Source organism: Ovis aries, chromosome 19 (assembly GCF_016772045.2).
Source record: "Ovis aries strain OAR_USU_Benz2616 breed Rambouillet chromosome 19, ARS-UI_Ramb_v3.0, whole genome shotgun sequence".
Taxonomy (NCBI): domain Eukaryota; kingdom Metazoa; phylum Chordata; class Mammalia; order Artiodactyla; family Bovidae; genus Ovis; species Ovis aries.
Genome location: NC_056072.1, coordinates 29,299,269 through 29,317,839, shown reverse-complemented (window position 1 = coordinate 29,317,839; position 18,571 = coordinate 29,299,269). Strand labels below are relative to the sequence as shown.

The following is an 18,571-nucleotide window of genomic DNA, read 5'->3' as shown; positions in this document are numbered from 1 at the left end:
CTTTTAAAAAATAAATAAATAAATAAAATAAATAGAAAACAAAAGGAAATCCTGTGAGGTTGGAAGATCCAAGTCAAGTGTAACTGCTATTTTAACTTCCATTAGGAATGTGAACTCTAAGATTCATTATCTGTAAAATGGAAATATAACCATATACACACCATGGCCATGTAAAGATTGACTGAGACAATGTATGAAATGAACAGGGCCTGCTATACGTTAAATGGGCATTAAATGGTGGCCCTTACCAGCATTATTATTGGGTTGAGTGCAGAACTGATCAAGTCTTTGAGGAGCTATATCCCACTGTCCTTCCTGTTACCCCTAATGAAGCTCCTTCTGGATCTGTGTTACATTTACAGTTCCTAGCGGTCCATGGGGTCGCTAAGAGTTGGACATGACTGAGCGACTCCACTTTCACTTTTCACTTTCATACATTGGAGAAGGAAATGGCAACCCACTCCAGTGTTCTTGCCTGGAGAATCCCAGGGACGGGGGAGCCTGGTGCCTGCCGTCTATGGGGTCGCACAGTCAGACACGACTGAAGCAACTTAGCAGCAGCAGCAGCTCACTTGATAAAGTTGTCCAATAAACGCTAAGCATGAGAAAGTCCAAAAGTACACTTGTTCTATAAGAACCCAGTTTTGACTTGGGGTATGACACAAGCGTTAACTATTTGAGTAATAATACAAACTAAAAAAAAAAAAAAGCATCAGCAACATCTTGTTGAGGTATAGCTGGTTTACAATGTTATGTTAATTTCTGCTGTACAGCAAAGTGATTCAGTTATATATATGTGTGTGTATACACATATTCTTTTCATTAGTTTATCACAGCTTATTAAATATAATTCTCTGAGCTATACAATAGGACTTTGTTTATCCATTCCTTAAACTTGTTCTTTTAATTAAATGCTATAACAAAGAGTAAGTAAGAATACCCCTAGGGCTGCAGTACCTGTCTTACCAAAAAAAAAATCATCTTCCACACTAGGTGTTCTGTCAGGAAGCCCACATCTTAAAGATCCTTACTAGATTAACTGAATCTAGTGTTCTGGTCAGTCTGCAATGAGCTTAATCTATCTGGCAAAATCAGGGACAAGGATTTGTTAACTCATAAATGAAGAATTTAAAAATAAAAAGATTAACTATAACTTAAATAGGAAACTACATAGCCATATACAAACTCGACAATACCAGAAAGTTTTCACAAATAAAGAACTCCTATTGAGAGATTGTGAAATGTGCAGCCAGTTTTATAGCTTGTGGGTGGAGGGTTAAGACATTACAAATACATTATTTTCCATATATTTTAAGACAAGTATTTGGCATCCATGATATTTAAGAGTCATTATAAGCTACCAAAACTGACATACATCACAGTATTTCAAAATTGGAGGAAACACAGACATCATTCAGTTCTGTGAATTTCAGGGTATTTCAAGTGTTAATTGCAATCCAGTTCTACATTTTAACCTTGTACACAAATCTGTACAGGTATGTTTTATTACACTATATTATTTTTTAGTTATGTAACTGTAGCAGCAGATACTGTGTACAGTGAAACTTCTAAGAAATTCTAGACTGCCCCTGACAAAATAGTAGAAATCTTTGAAACATGACTATATCAAATTTCATCCCCAAAGTCAATCAGAATAGCTACATCCCACAATTCTCACACCCCTCCAATAAAGGAAAACAAACACACACTGAAGCAGAATTTCATGCTGTTAAGTATCACCAAGATCAGAAATGATGACTCTTTTTGTAGGAGTTCTGATGGGTTCTTTGTGAAAGATTCATAGCCCTCAACCTACAGTAAAGATAATATAGACAGGAAGAGAGGTATTGTCAGGTAAATCATGCTAAGCCAAAGGAAAACTGAGAAGGCAAAGAGAAAACTAAGGGGCAAAGAACATTTCACCTACCTCCCCTCTTGTTGTGAGCACCAAAACATAATTCCCCTTCTTATAAACATGCTTCAATGATGTACACCAAAGTACTTGTGTGAAGATGACTTGATAGCAACAAATTGGAGGTCCTGTGACTTCAATTTAATTGAAGAAACCAGAAGTTCCACAATGCACAAAGTGTAAAGAGAATCTACACATTATAACACAGAAACTGAACACCTGATGATACATGTTCCACCTGACTCCACTCAGGAGACGGCTGCCTTCTACTGCACCACTGCCTCGAGAGTCAATCGTTCACAAACTCCTTGCCTCTCACCACTGACTTTTAATGGTGGCATGCAATGTTCTTTCAAAGAATTGTGTAATATTCTGAGTAAGTCAAACGATGAACAGCACTTCAGACAAACAGCACTTAAAGAATATGATTTTAAGGCGGTCAGCACATATAGCATACTCAGCCCATTTTTATGGGTATATTTAGCCAAGAGATAGAATGATAAACCTGCAACTTTATGAGAAACATAACAACGAGCAAAATATATCACCTTGTCTATACAGGCTTATATTAACATTTTTACATAGGTGATCTGATTCAGCTAATAATAATGACAGGATAATTTTAAAAGAGGTAGTAGCTATTCAACTCACATTCTGTCACCACCCTCTCCTAATTTAAATGGCCCTAGACGAGGATGATGTGTTTCTTCTCTGAGGTGGAAAATGTGGAAGGGAAAGAATCAAAAGAATATAGTTAGAACACTTTGGTATCATATTTGCCTGTTTAATTATACTCATTTTTCTATTTCTTCTATTTTACTAACTTGGGTATGAAATCAAGTAAGTTATTTCACTTTTCTGAGTCTCAGCTTCTTCAACAGTGAAAGCTGGAATAACAACTACCTCTCAGGACTGCTCTGAGTACTGCACTGAGAAAACAGACATAAAACTGGTATGCAAAACGTAAAGTACTATGCAAATACACTGTATTTGAGGATATCATCTTAGAACTTACAGTCCAAATGTTTGAGTGCCTCATGCAGTATTTTGGACATAAATTCTCAAATATTTGTCCATTCATTCAGCCATAATTTAAAAGTTAGTGCCCAAAACTTTAATTCTGGAACCAAAGATTATCTCATATACTTCTTACATATTTATTCACTAGTAATAATACTAAGAAATCAGCTGTGCCTTTAGAATGGTTAGTCGTTTAATACACAATCTATTAACACACCCAAGGTCTCAATATTGCATATGACAGATGTGATGTTACTCAAACTTAGGTCTGACACCAAAGCCCTGACTTTCAACTCCTACTGTTACTACTCTCTAATATAAGAGCCACGAGGGACTTGTGGCTATTGAGCACTTGCAACACGGCTAGTCTGAATCGACTTGTGCTGTAAAACACACAACGGATTTTGAACACCTAGTATGAAAAAAGAATGTAAAGTATCTCACTGCAATTTTATATTGATTACAAGCTGAAATCATGATTTTGACATAATGGATTAAATAAAATATATTCTAAAACTAATTTCACCTAGTTTTATTTATTGTTGCTACTAGAAAGTTTAAAATTACTTGTGGCTTATAATGCCTATACTGGACAACAATGATTTAGAATATCATACAGGATTTTGTGACTCAAAAGAGCAGTTTTTTAAATGTTTTAATTTTTAAATTAATTTTTATTGGAATATAGTTGCTTTACAATATTGTGTTAGTTATTGCTGTACAACAAAGAAAATCAGCTAACATATACAAATTGGTTTGGCAGAAAAGGTCATTTAAGTTTTTCTGTACCATGCTATGGAAAAATCTAAACAACGTTTCTAAACAACCAATCCAATGTATTCCCCCCACCCCCTTTTTGGATTTCCTTCCCATTTTGGTCAACACAGAGCACCGAGTGGAGTTCCCTGTGCTATTCAGTAGGTTCTCACCAGCTATCTATTTTATACACAGCAGTCCCAATCTCCCAGTTCATCACATATCTCCTGCCCACCTTGGTATCCCGTCTGTTCTCTATGTCTGTATCTCTATTTCTCCTTTGCAAGTAAGTTCATCTGTACTATTTTTCTAGATTCCACATCTAAGTGATGTCATACAACAAGAGCACAAGACAACTTTAAATTTATAAACACAGTATGTTTTAGAGTATACAGGTATTTTCCCATCCTAGCTGCCGTTTTAATACTAAGTTAGTTTAACCTGGGCTTCCCTGGAGGCTCAGTAGTAAAGAATCCACCTGTCAATGCAGGAGTTTGATCTCTGATCCAAGATCCCACATGCAGCGGAGCAACTAGGCCCATGTGCTGAAGTGTGTACTGGCCCTGCACTCTAGAGTCCTGCAACTGCAACCACTGAGTGCATGCGCTGCAACTGCTAACGCCTGCATGCCTGAGAGCCTCCGCTCCACAACAGGAGAAGCACCGCAATGAGGAGCTTGTGCATCCCAACTAGAGAGTGATCCATCCTTCCACAGCTACAGAAAGCCTGTGCCGCAACAGAGACCCAGCACAGACAAAAATTAGTAAATAAGTAAAAATAAACATCAAAAAAATCCACTAAGTTAGTGTAATCAATATGAACAGAACTTTAAATTTCCTTAACCTAAAATATGATTTTGCTTATTTAAATTTCAATTTCTAGAATTAGATAATTATTTTTAAAATCTATCATGAACATTGGTTTTTCCAACTAGAAAACTGATACTGGCTCATTAATACTACAGAAACTACAGAAAAGCACACAGAAAAAAATCCCATCATCCCACCAAACAGAATTAATATTTTGATCAGTCATTACTTCTAGGTATGTATAGCAGATGAAATCACATGAAATAATATTTAACGTGGGATTATACTGTTTACCATTTATAACTTGCTTTCTCTAATAAATTAAGAGCATTTTCTTTTATTACATATTATTTCCAATTTTTTTTCCTTAAATTTTTGTTGTTGTTCAGTCACTAAGTCATGTACAACTCTTTGTGATCCCATGGATGGCAGCATGCTAGGCTCCTCTGTCCTTCACTATCTCCTGGAGTTTGCTCAAATTCATGTCCATTGAGTTGATTTTGGAGCCCAAGAAAATAAAATCTGTCACTGCTGCCACTTTTCCCCTTCTATTTGCCATAAAGTGATGGGACTGGATGTCATGATCTTAGTTTTTTTAATGCTGAGTTAAATTTTTATTTGGAAATAATTATATATTCACAGGAAGTGGCAAAAATAGTACAAGGTCCTATATAAACCTTACCTAATTTCCTCAAAACTGCATCTTAATTATAGTACAGTATCAAAACCAGGAAATTTACATTGGTATAATACATGTAAACAGTTCTATGCCATCTCATCACACATGTGGATTCATGAAGCCATCACTACCATCAAGATTCAGATCTGTTTCATCACCACAAGCATCTCCCTCTTGCTATTCCCTTTATAGTCACATCAATCTCCCTCCTTTCTCCATCATCCCTAATGCCTGACAACCATTAATTCTGTTATTTCAAGAATGTTAATAGCATCCTACAATAGGTGACCTTTGGAGACTGGCTTTTTTCTCTCAGCACAAGGGCCCTTTGATATCCATGCCAGTTGTATGCATCAACAGTTTGCTCCTTTTTAAGAACTGAGTAATAGTCCATGGTACGGATGCACCATTCTGAAAGACACTTTTCTTTCCAGTTTCAGCCTATTACAAGTAAAGCTGCCATGGACACTTGTAAACAGATTTTGTGTGAATACAAGTTTTAATTTCCCTGGGATAAACGTCCAGGAGTCAAATTTCTACTTTGTTTTTAAAAAAAAAAAAAAAACTGCCCAAACCTTTTTCAGAGTAGTTGTACCATTCTACATTCCCACCACCAGTGTATGAGAGATCTCAAAACATTTTTTAAGAGATGCAAAATATTTATAGCTATTTGACGGCTTCTAACAGGCTACGGTTTTTCCAGTAGTCATGTACGGATGTGAGAGTTGGACTGTGAAGAAAGCTGAGTGCCGAAGAATTGATGCTTTTGAACTGTGGTGTTGGAGAAGACTCTTGAGAGTCCCTTGGACTGCAAGGAGATCCAACCAGTCCATTCTGAAGGAGATCAGCCCTGGGATTTCTTTGGAAGGAATGATGCTAAAACTGAAACTCCAGTACTTTGGCCACCTCATGCGAAGAGTTGACTCATTGGAAAAGACTTTGATGCTGGGAGGGATTGGGGGCAGGAGAAGAAGGGGACGACAGAGGATGAGATGGCTGGATGGCATCATCAACTCAATGGACGTGAGTCTGAGTGAACTCCGGAAGATGGTGATGGACAGGGAGGCCTGGCGTGCTGTGATTCATGGGGTCACAAAGAGTCGGACACGACTGAGCGACTGAATCGAACAATTCCATGCCAATTCCCACACAGGGAACTTCATTTTTGTTAAAATGATGCCATTAGTATACATACACAAAAATTTTTGCATACAGATCACATAAATTCCTATATGATAAATTATTGGGTAATGAGATACAAATATTTTAACAGCATTTGCTACCAAATGCCATAATGACCTTCAAAAAACTTAAATCAACATACACACCACCCACCAATGGTCTGTGAGAATGTTCACGTCCTAATCTCACTAAAATATCTTTTCCCATCTTTAATTTTTTACTTGCAAAAAACATTATCTTGTTTGGTATATATATGAATAATGGGAAGGTTGTATACATTTCCCACATTTCCTGACTTAATTTGTAGTAGTTTCATAAATTATCTGTTCATATTCTTTGCCAACATTTTACTGGAATGTTGGTGTATTGATTTTAAGACTTGGTTCTGTCTCTGACTTATGGTGCAAAGAAAGAGGAGTTTAAATAAATATATGTGAAATTCAACCCAAGTGTTACTAATGCAAGATAATCACTGATTTTAGGATGCAAAAAATAAACTAGTTTACCTGATATGGTCCCCCAACTTATCAGTACTCCTATATTCCACACAATGTGGAGGAATCAACACTAATGCCAGCTCCGGATTAAAAATATGCTTCTTAGAATGTTATCACTTCCTTAAGTTCACTTTAAATGCCAAGACATAATTTTTCCATAACAAACATCACAAACAATCTTCATCTTCAGAGGACTGGGTGGTTTCTCTTTAAAGGAGAATGACTGCAGCCATGAAATTAAAAGATGCTTACTCCTTGGAAGGAAAGTTATAACCAATCTAGATAGCGTATTAAAAAGCAGAGACATTACTTTGCCAACAAAGGTCTGACTAGTCAAGGCTATCGTTTTCCCAGTGGTCATGTATGGATGTGAGAGTTGGACTGTGAAGAAGGCTGAGCGCCGAAGAATTGATGCTTCTGAACTGTGGTGTTGGAGAAGACTCTTGAGAGTCCCTTGGACTGCAAGGAGATCCAACCAGTCCATTCTGAAGGAGATCAGCCCTGCTAAAGCTGAAACTCCAATACTTTGGCCACCTCATGCAAAGAGTTGACTCACTGGAAAAGACCCTGATGCTGGGAAGGATTGGGGGCAGGAGAAGGGGACGACAGAGGATGAGATGGCTGGATGGCATCACTGACTCGATGGACCTGAGTTTGGGTGAACTCTGGGAGTTGGTGATGGACAGGGAGGCCTGGCGTGCTGCGATTCATGGGGTCGCAAAGAGTCAGACACGACTGAGCGACTGAACTGAACTGAAACCAGTTTCCAAAGTATGCTCCCTAGACCAGCAGCATCAACATCACCTTGGAACTTGTAAGAAATGCAATGCTACCCCAGACCTACTTAATCAAAAACTGAGAGCCTACATATGAAATCATATCTGTTCTTAGAAACCAGTCACCAGGTTTGTTCTCTCCAACTAACCACCACACATTTGATATTTTAAGACCAGTAAGTTGATGAAACTTGCATCCTACATCACCCTTAATTTCTTGTCCCTTCCAAAGGCTTTTGAAATGTTCTCTTCAATTGTATTGCTAATGATATCAAATTATAGAGAAAATGTTATAAATAAGTTTTAAGATGCTTCTTTTACATCCCCGCTTCCTAGCTTCTTTTCCCAATCAAAGAATAACCTACATAGATTTTCTAAATTGACTGAGGGAGGAAAGGAGAGGAGCAATAAAGATCTAATTATATTTAAAAATAAAAATTTCATTGTTTACCCTGTGATTTCAACTATCGACGGTCCTCAACTTAATGATGGCTCACAACTTAGGATTTTTCGACTTTGATGGAGCAAAGTGGTACACAGTCAGTAGAAACCACACTTCAAATTCTGATCTTTCCTTGGGCCAGAGGCATGGGGTCCAGTACTCTCTGGTGATGCTGGGCAGAGGGCAGGCCCTGGAGCTCCCTAACAGCCACACAGTTGGCAAGACAAACAATCAATGCACTTACAACCATTCTGTGCCCAGACAACCATTCTGTTTTTCACTTTCAGTACAGTATTCAAACATTACATGAGACATTCAACAGTTCATTAAAGAATTAGCTTTGTGTTAGGTGGTTCTGCCCAACTGTAGGCCATCATAAGCGTTTTGAGGTGTTTAAGGTAGTCTAAGCCAAGCTGTGATATTTGGCAAGTTAGGCGTTTTAAATGCATTTCACCTTTCACTATTTTCAACTTATGATGGTTTTGGACATAATCCCATTTTAGGTCGAAAAAGGTCTGTACTTCTGATTCCTGAGTTACACAGGGGTTTATTTGCAATGCCTTTACTGAGAATTCATCTTTGGCATCCATCTGTGTCAATCACTGCACAGAACTGAAACTATAGCTAAATAAATAAATGAATGAGTCAACACTTCAACTTAACAGCAGTAATTAATTCAAATAACAGTAATGTACACCACGTAGAAGGTGCAACTATCAAGTTATGGGTATGTTAACACAGTGGACAGCATAGCCTAACATTTGCAACAACACTTAAGATGCTCTGTAGCCATTTCTAAACTGCCTTTAGGTGCCAGCTTACAAGCACACTCACCTAGTTCCTTGCTTAGTCGTTAAGTGGTGTCTGACTCTTGCAATGCCATGGACTGCTACCTAGTTCCTTAACACACCTCAAAATTGGTTTTATACGATTGATCCTCTGCTTTATTTGCACACTTTTCCATATGACTTTTGGCAGCTTAAATCACCAAATGCTCAACAAAAAGAGAAGAAGAATGGTCACAGTTATTGTTTAGGTAAGTGTGCTAAAACTCTGAAGCCCAAAACTACTCCAGGAAGTACTTTAAATGCACAGGCCAGGGTCTCCAAGGTTCCAGTCTGTGTTTAATTTCTAGAACATGTTTAGGAAACAAAACCAGAAAATGAGAATACTACTTCTTAAGGACATACTTTATAAAGACAAATTTCCCCTAATTCAATAACTTTACAGACAAAACGCAAGCCCTAATGTGCAGGAATATGTATCAGAACTCTTTAACTGGAACAGTTTTAAAGGCAACTCCAATTCAAACTTCCAGTCTTCATCTATTCTATATACATTTACTGAACCCCTACTGAGCGCCTGGCTCTGTAACACACACACAAAGAAAGACCATGCCCTCAAAAAGGTGAAAACATAACAGAGGCAATCAAGGAAAAATACGGTTCAAATGTTATGAAGAGGCATACATGACTGTAGGGCACTGGAAAAAGACTTCCCAAGACGTCTAGAAGGACAAACAGGAGCCAGCCAAGCTAAGGAAGGAGGCACATCGGAGAAGAAATCCAGGGGAAAAGAATGTGTGGAGGTATGGAAATGAGACAGTATGGTCCATACAGGGAAATACCAGGCAGTTCAGTATGAAAGACACAAGTGCTGTGTGGGGGAGGCAAACGGTGTGGGGGCAGGCTGCATCCCGCAACTCTAAAGGAACAGTAAAGGACCAAATCAGAAAGCTTTTGTGATAGTTAAGGATTTGGACTTTACCCTAAGAACAATGAGAACCAGGAGATAATCTAAGCTGTCCAAGTGGTGAGGCCCAAGAACCAGTTGGATCTGTTTGTCACGTGTATTCATGCATGGGGGTGGTGACAGGTGGTTAATAAATAGTATCTGAGAATTATCAAGCTGTAAAGACAAGTGGGAAGGTACGGGTGACATCTGAGTGTGAACAGTTAAAAAGGAGAAGGCACAGAACTAACTTGCATCCAATTGTATAACAAACCCCATATCAAGAACCAAAAAGGCATAGTTTAAATCTCAGATTCAGTGAGGAGGTCTTCCCCCAAATACCCCTCAAAACAGGGTCTCCACCTCCTCTAAAACAATCGCTTGCATTCACAACCACTGGTCATCTTTTTATAGTCTTATCTTTTCAACAAGTTTGTTAGGTTCCTTCAGAGCAGGAATTTTTTGTTTATTTAACCAAAGCCTTGAAATATAAATGATTGATGAACAATATTACTCATGACAGGCAAAAGTTTACTCTATTTATATACTCTAGAAAGTTCCACATACCAGGTTTTCCTCCTTTCACCTAATGATATGTGGATTTATGCTGCTGCTGGAAGGAGATGGCCGAGTTCAAGTATGTAGGTAATGAACAGAAGTTGAAGAGAGATTCTATCTCTAGAACGTGTTAGAGGTCTGCATGCAGAGTTCAACACTTAAGATATTCTTACGATAAAACAGCACTGGTAAAATAAGCAAGAACCACACACAACATGAACATTCACAAACGTAAGAATGAGTGTAAGAAGCCAGACCGAGAAGTGTACATGCTGTAAGGTAAAAGCAAGCAAAACTCATCTGCAGTGTCAAAAGCAAGGACACGGTTGGGATGGGGGAAGTGACTGGAAGGGGGCCCAAAGGGCTTTTTGGGTCCTGTTAATATTGTTTCCTAATCTGGCTGCTAGTTACACAGGTATGCTCACTTTGTGAAAGTCATCAGGTCTTACAAGTATGGTTTCTGCACATCTTTGTATGTATGCTACAATTCACAAAGTTCACTTAAAAATAAACAAGCAAAAAAAAAAAAAAAAAAAAAAAAACACCACCAGAAGAGCAAATGATAGTATAAAAGATGTCACAAAGAGAAAAGGCCCTGGCGATGGGTCAAGAGGGCAAATGAGAACTACAGTGATCGCAAAATGTTTTAGTTCACGTTTAGAGATCCACTATTTCCTCAAGTACTAAGAACTGTGTTAGTGCTGATAACTATTTCGCTAAACTACATACAATTAGTTGGAATTTCTTCAGCATCTATGAAAGTACACAATAAATACATGATGCATGAAAAAATAACACATAACTGAATCCATTTAACATCTCCTATTTGAGGAACAGTTAACCCTTAAACAACATGGGTTTGAACTACACAGGTCCACTTATACACGGATTTTTTCAATAAACACATACTACAGTACTGCACATTCCGTGCGTGGTTGAATTCACAGCTGCAAAACTGAGCCTGCAATCCAGGAGACCTGGGTTCAATTCCTGGGTCGGGATGATCCCCTGGAGAAGGAAATGGCAATCCACTCCAGTACTCTTGCCTGGGAAATCCCATGGACAGAGGAGCCTGGCAGGCTACAGTCCATGGGGTCACAAGAGTCGGACACGACTTAGCAACTAAACCACCACCACCAAGGCAGGTCCTAGAACTAATGCCCTCTGGATACCAAGGGACAACTGTTAAATGTTAATGTCCAGCTACACACAGAGGCATAGCAATCAGCACCCCTCATCTCCCAGTTGTTCAAGGGTCAATTGCAACAGTATATAGGCAGCTGGCCAGACTTTCGTCTACAAGTTTAACTAAAAGTTTATTAGCCTGGGCATAAAGGCTCAAACTCTATAAACTATCCCCAACCAAATGAGCAAACTGGTGCAGGTAAACCTCCAAAAAAAAAAAAAAAAGTTATCCCCTTGTTCCAGAAGAAAGCAGCATGAGTGTTTCCTAAAAAGGCCAGTGTGCATTTCAATACTGTCTGTAAAGCTGTTGCTCCAGCCAGTTCTCACCACTCTAGTTCCCTATCCTGCTCCAATTTCCTTGGAGCACTGATCTCCAGCTGAAACGATCTTTTTCTTCTGTTCACTTGTTTATTTTCTTTTCCTCTCCATAGTACTTTAAGCTCCATGAAAACAAAGATCTCATCTGTCTGTACACCACGTACACAGAGCCCAGATGACTGTGTACTCAATAAAAGCTTGTCAATCACAACTGCCAAGGTAATTTATTGATACTTTAAGGTCACCAAGTATACATAAGATCAAGTCAGTAACAATAAATCAGTTAAGTCCAGTGTTAACAGCAAACACAAAATAAATTATCACTTCGTTTCTGGGTTAAGAATAATCTCTAACCTGTACCCGCTTTTGCACCAACTATGAGGCTGAAATGTTTAACAAAGTTTGATGATTTGGAAGACGGATCATTTTCTATGTACTTTATGGAGAAATTTTATGAAAAGGCAAACACTAAAATAAAACCAGTGCGGGGAGTTCCTGGTGGTCCAGTGGTTGAGCATCCACTTGCCAACGCAGGGGACATGGGCCCAATCCCTGCTCTGGGAAGACCCCACATGCCGCAGAGCGACTAAACCCATCCTGCAACTACCGAAGCGAATGCACCCTAGAGCCTGTGCTCTACAAGAGAATCACCACAATCAAGAGTCGTCCCTACTCCCCGCAACTGAAGTTCAAGCGTAGCAACAGAGGATCCAGGGCAGCCAAACATTAATAAAAATTGTAAAACTAAAAAAAAAAAAAACCCAACGTGGTCTAAGAAGCAGAACCGCGGTGGCAGATGACCCAGAACTATTGGGGAAGGAAGCCCTGCTCCACTCTAGGTGAGGCCAGAGCGGAGACTCTCCAGCTTTCTGGGAGTCTTCCTATCTGAAAAGTATCACAGGATGATGCACCTCTGAAGCTTTCGGCAAAGACGAAAACTTTTCATGTCTCACTAAATACGTGCATTTTCCCCCTAAAACTTCTAAAGAACTTCATGACAAGTCAAGAGACTCTAAAGTTGTCAGGGTATCTCAATTTAGGGGGAGAAAACCTCCAAAGTTGCAACTGCAAAGAATCAGGGAGTTCCTGGACAAGGGAATTATTTTACACACAGACAACTGAGTACTACCAATTCCCATTCAATATCCCGAGTACCAGGCTTTTTTTTTTTTTTCTTTTCTTTAAGGCCACACCATTTTATTACACACCTAACCTCACTTGATTACTTGTCTGTAAAAGCTCTAAATAGAGTGCATTTTTCAAGGGGATAGTATTCAGTGCAGCACTATCATCAAGGCACCACTAATCAAGAAGAGCTGCAGCAGTATCCTAGTAATTTTTATTTTACAATATTTACTTACAGATAATTGCATTCAGAGAATTAACAAGACCAAAAGTAAAATACATTTATCAAGATGTCTAGGAAGTTATTACTCTGTCCAGTACTCAAGAACTTCAACTTAGAAGAACAACGGTTAGGTAAATTTGTGAGTTTGTGGTTTTGTTGGGCTTTTTTCCCTTTTAAAAGCTGATATCCTCTTTCATGAGATTTGCAAAGTGGGCTGGCAAATACTATTTAGGCTATCACCTAGGGAAGGGATAGTGTTTCTTCCCACTCACCACCACCTTCCATACACACTCCTTTATTTTCTATCTTGAAAAGCTCAGAGTACATCAGCATGGTGGGAAAACGAACATTTCAGCTGCAGGTGCCTCAGCTACTGAAGCCCACAAGCCCTAGAGACCATGCTCCACAAGAGAAGCCAGCACAATGAGAAGCCCAAGCCCCTCAACTAGAGAGCACCTCCACTTGCTACAACCAGAAGACCAGCACAGCCAAAAATAAATCACTCACTAAATAAGTAATTTTTTAAAAGTGTATCACAGAACAGGCTTAAGGACGCCATTCACAGCGACAGAAATGTTCTAAAACTGGTTTGTGGTGATGGCTGTATAGTCAATGTTTAAAATTAGCAAAAATCACTGAATTAAAAACTTATACAACTGGTCAATCTTTTAGTATGTCTTAATAAAGCTATTAAAAAAAATAAAGAGTGGAATGCAATAGTTGGGAAAAGGAGTGTATTTAAGAACTAAAGAGATGCAAAACAAACCCAAAATAAAGATTTCCACTGCCCTCTGAACCTCCAAGTAGCCAACAAAGTATTTCTTCTTTCTTCCCTTAACAGATTCCTTTGGAGCTTCTGACCTTTCATTCTGCTCTGTGCTGCTACAAGAAGAAAAGACCTTCTGAATCACTTTCATGACTCTACCTGCAGAATTAAATTTATCTGGTACACATGGCAATAACAGTGAAAGATGGCAGGTAATTCTGTAGAAATCAATTCTTCTCCAGAAGAACTGAAGGGAGGGGAATTCTTCTAATTGATGCCCAAGCCAGATTGCTCAGACCTCCTGTAGCATTTTATGCATACCTCTCCTAGAGCCTTTATAATTTGGATTATGGTCATTCCTATACATGTCTTACCAACCTTCTAAAAAAACCCCTTCCTGTCTTCAATGTCTTGAGCAGGAATCTTTCACATCCTAGCAACTTAATAAATGTTCTTTGGATGAGTGACAGTATTTTCCAAATCAAACTGAAGAATATCAATTCTATTCTCAAAGAATACAGTCTGGATCCTACTGGACTACCATTAATTCAAAGCTGACTTCCTTACTTGATTGTCAGATGATGGCAACAACAATGACATGAATGATGAACAAACTCCAGAATTACCACGAGCTACCCAACTGTCAAGGCTGTTATAAAATATCAGCCCAGAGCGAGAAAACCAAATTACTATACCAGTCAGCAGATTAGAAGTCCTTCCATTACTTAAAAATTACACTAAAAATAAAAAAAAATTTGCTTATTACCCAGTATCCAAAACCCAACAAGTTTTCAAATGCCATTTCTAATACCACATCTGATTAAAACTACACAAGGCATGGGACTTCCCAGTGATCCAGTGGCTAAGACTTAACATTTCCACTGTAGGGTATGCAGGTTCAACTCCTGGTCAGGAACTGAGATCCCACATGCTGTCTGGCAAAAAAATTTTTTTAAATAAATAAAACTATAAAAGGCAGCAAATGTCAAACCTTTGCTGTATCAATTAAATTACAAATAAAAAAGGCCCGGGGGAAAGCAGTAGTAACTAGTATCACAGAGAAATCAGCCAACAGTTAATACACTGGATAGCACAAGACAAAAACCTGTCGAATTCACCCTTCTACATGAAATCCATTCACAGCATAGGAAGGCCAAAATGTTATTTGCCTTATTAATGACTTTTAGAACAGTCTTTTATAAAGACTTTTAGTTCTAACACACCAAAATACTGACAACCACCAACATGAAATTAAGTTATGTAAAAGTATCATGAGCTGGGTAAGAATCTAAATCCTCAGATCTCTTAAATCTGTGTTCAAATCCTACACAACCACAGACCTCAAAAAATCATAGACTCTTAAAGACAACGGATGAGTATCATGTTCCTGTATTTTCATTATTAAGAATTAAATATATTTGTTTAAAAAACTTAATTCTAATGTTGTCATCTATGGGTCTGAAGAAAATTTAAACATCTACATTGTTTTTAAAATCAACACCTTCCACGTGCTTCCAAAAGCTGATGAGTCAGATTTTTTTTTAATACATGTAGAAACTGAAATGCACTTTGTTATGAGATAATTATTCCCAGCAATACACTGGATGTAAACTTTTGAATTTATTTCTCTTCACTAGTGAAGTTCTCAAGTTCTTAGGAGTTTCCTAGTCATTACTTTAACATCATCTACGGTAACACTCAAAGCAAAACCACAATAAAGAGGTTTGGCCTCTGAGGGATTCTACACGTAAAAAAACATTACTCAAATAAAATACAATCACTATTGCTTTAAATAACAAATACATTTCTAAACTTTCATGTCATTTGATGGAATTCCCTGTTTTAAGTAGCAAAACAAGATCTATTGCGCTCCCAATGGGTGTTTTTAACTAAATGTGCTCTATAACAATACCAAATATTGATATGAATTTACTTTAAAAAGTACCTATGGGGAAATACTTTTAGCCCTGGAGTATTTTTACTTAAAGGTCTCATTACTTACAGTCAGTGAAATTCACAGAAGTGTTCCACCAGTAATTGGACCAATTCATCCCAGTTACATTCTTTAGGTTGCTCAATATCCTATTTAGTTCCAGGTATAAACAAAGCAACCAAACCCTAACAGGACACATTCACTTAGTCAAAGAACAACATCCAGTTAGAACTGTGCAGTACTATTACACGGTTGTGTTGGAAGATTACCAATTCAAAAACAAGTACCTGATTAAATGAGACCTTCAGCAATCGACTTTAAAGATGCACAGGAAAATCACTCATTCCATCTCATTTTCACACACACACTCCCCCAATGTCTGCCCATTAAATGACATAAAGAATAGTTTAACTTCAAACTAAAATCACCGAAACAATACAAGATAAAAGTTAAAAGAGGACCGAAAGACTTAAAAAATCAGCTTTGAGATTTCATTCAAGTATATCTAAATGTTAAATCTGAAGTAGTTCAACTCGTTTTGATACCACTTTACTACCTTCACTAGAATGAAAAGGAATTCCTTCAACATTCTTTTCATTATAATAAAGCTCTAAACAAACTTCAGTATATCCACACTATTCATTACACATTTTCCAAAAATCCGTCCTCCATCACCATCCCTCATAAGCTAATCAGAAAAAACACAGATACACACAAACTGGCAGCTCGGTCTTTCAAAAAACGCACTTTATCAAACCCCACCATTTATTGTCAAGTGCAAGGGGTGGGGGGAGACAGCTGCAGTTCAAGACAGGAAAAGCACAACAACCCCATTACTGTACAACCACCACCAAATTTCTCAGGGAAGAGAAAAATAAATCAGGATAGGCAAATTAAAAACATTCTGCACATGGCAAAAATAAAAGGTCCAATGTCCTACAATCCATAGCAAAAGTACTGCTTCCTGTCTTTTGGAGCCAATACCAATAAGCCAATGGATACAAGTGTCAAATAAATCCAGCGTCTGTTTGAAAAAAGACGAAACCTGGGAAAATTCTCTCCCATAAATCACTCAGTGAACACGAGGCTTTGCACCCAACATGAAATTACACACAATCAAAACCACACAACAACCCCCCCCCAACCTGCAAATGCAGAAAAAGCTGTAATCAACAAGTTGGAAAGAGGGCAGAAAGTAGAGCTCACAACCCTCTCCCCAATCTTGATTTAAAAAAAAAAAAAAAGTCCTCTAACAAAAGGTAATAGAGATCTTCAAGTACCTGGTGGAGGTGCCTTTCCTCACATCGCAGATACTGCATTTAAAGGCTTCGGCGCTGTTTCTGAAGGTGCAGACGCTACAATCCCAAAAGCCTTCGTCTGCGGCAGGTTTTGCTTGTCTTTTTGGCCTTCAGAAGAGTGAGGAGAGGGGGAAAGGGGAGGGAAGAGTCAGGGAGCAGGAAAAAGGGGGAGCGACAGCAAAAACACAGGCGCTGGTGAGCCGTCGTAATTTCCCAGGAATCCGGCGCTGGAAACTTCTCTAAGACGACCACCCACCCACCCTTTTCAGGGCCAAGAGGAGGGACCGGGGGAGGGGATGGGGCGCCCCCACCGGCACCCTGCAGCCTCCGGGCCCGGGCTGTGCTGCCTCGCACAGTAGGCGGCGGCGGCGCCCCGGGAAGGGCCGCGGCGGGCGCAGGAAGCGGGCGGACTTGTGGACTTGAGCGTGGGGCTGGGGGGGCCGGGAGGGGAGCCGCGGGCCGGATCTGGAGGGGGCGCGCAGGGGCAGCCCGAGGCCGGCGGCGGGGAGTGGGCTGGCTCCTTCCCTCTCCCCTCCCATGCTCGCGCCCTCCCTCCCTCCCCACCTGGTTAAATCTCCCTTTGTCTGGGAGGAGTGGCGGCGGCGGCGGCGGCGGCGGCGGAGGGCGGCTGAGGAGGAGCCGCCATGGCTGCGGCGCGCACGGCCGCCGGCCCCGAGCGGGAGCGACACCGCCTCCCGCCGCCGCCGCCACCGCCCGCCGCCGCCGCCTCCCCCCGCCCCCGGATCTCCATCTTAGCAGCGCCTCCCCCCGCCCCGGGTGGCTCCGGGGCCTAGTCGTCGCCGGCCCCCGCCCGCCCCCAGCCCTCCCTCCCCTTCCGCCCCCTCGGCTCGGAGCAGGTACCTGGTCGGGCTCTTCTTGTCGCCCATGGTCATGGATGGGCTGTACCCCCGCCCCCCCCAAATCCGACACCCGCGCTGCTCGGAGGAGAAACGCCGTCCGGAGAGTCGTCGCGGACCGGCCCCCCTCCCTCCCCCGCGCCCGCCCGCCCGCCCTCAGCCGCTGGGGCTCGAGCTCCGGCCGCCGCCGACGCCGCCGCTGCCAGTCTCCGGACGAGACTAGTCCCCGCCAGCGCCGCCTCCGCCGAGTGACTGACGAGGGGCGGGGCCGGGCGCCGCGCGTCACTCGCCGGGCGGCCAATGGGAAGGCGGCGGCCGGCGCCGCGAGGGCGGGGGCGGGGCGCGGGGGAGGGCGGGGCGTGGTGGACGTGGGACGGGCCGTCGGTGTGCGTGCCCCGGAGTGTGTGCGCGCTGGGGGCGCGCGTGCCTGCTGGTGGCCCCGCGGCCCGGCGTGGCGGAGCGTGCGAGCCCGGCAGGGCGCACGTGGCCGCGCCCGGGTACCCA

The 18,571-nt window shown here is 40.8% G+C and overlaps 1 protein-coding gene across 1 annotated transcript in view; it reads right to left on the bottom strand.

Annotated features, from left to right (window-relative positions):
• Positions 1-18,288, bottom strand: part of RYBP (RING1 and YY1 binding protein) — a 75,373-nt gene extending 57,085 nt beyond the window's left edge. The window contains exons 1-2 of the mRNA XM_027958165.2: positions 18,072-18,288; positions 17,193-17,318 (exon numbers count right to left, since the gene is read on the bottom strand). Coding sequence (XP_027813966.1) covers positions 17,193-17,318; positions 18,072-18,103 — 158 coding nt within the window. The 5' untranslated portion in view covers positions 18,104-18,288. The remainder of the gene's footprint in view (positions 1-17,192; positions 17,319-18,071) is intronic.
• Positions 18,289-18,571: the final 283 nt, after the last annotated feature.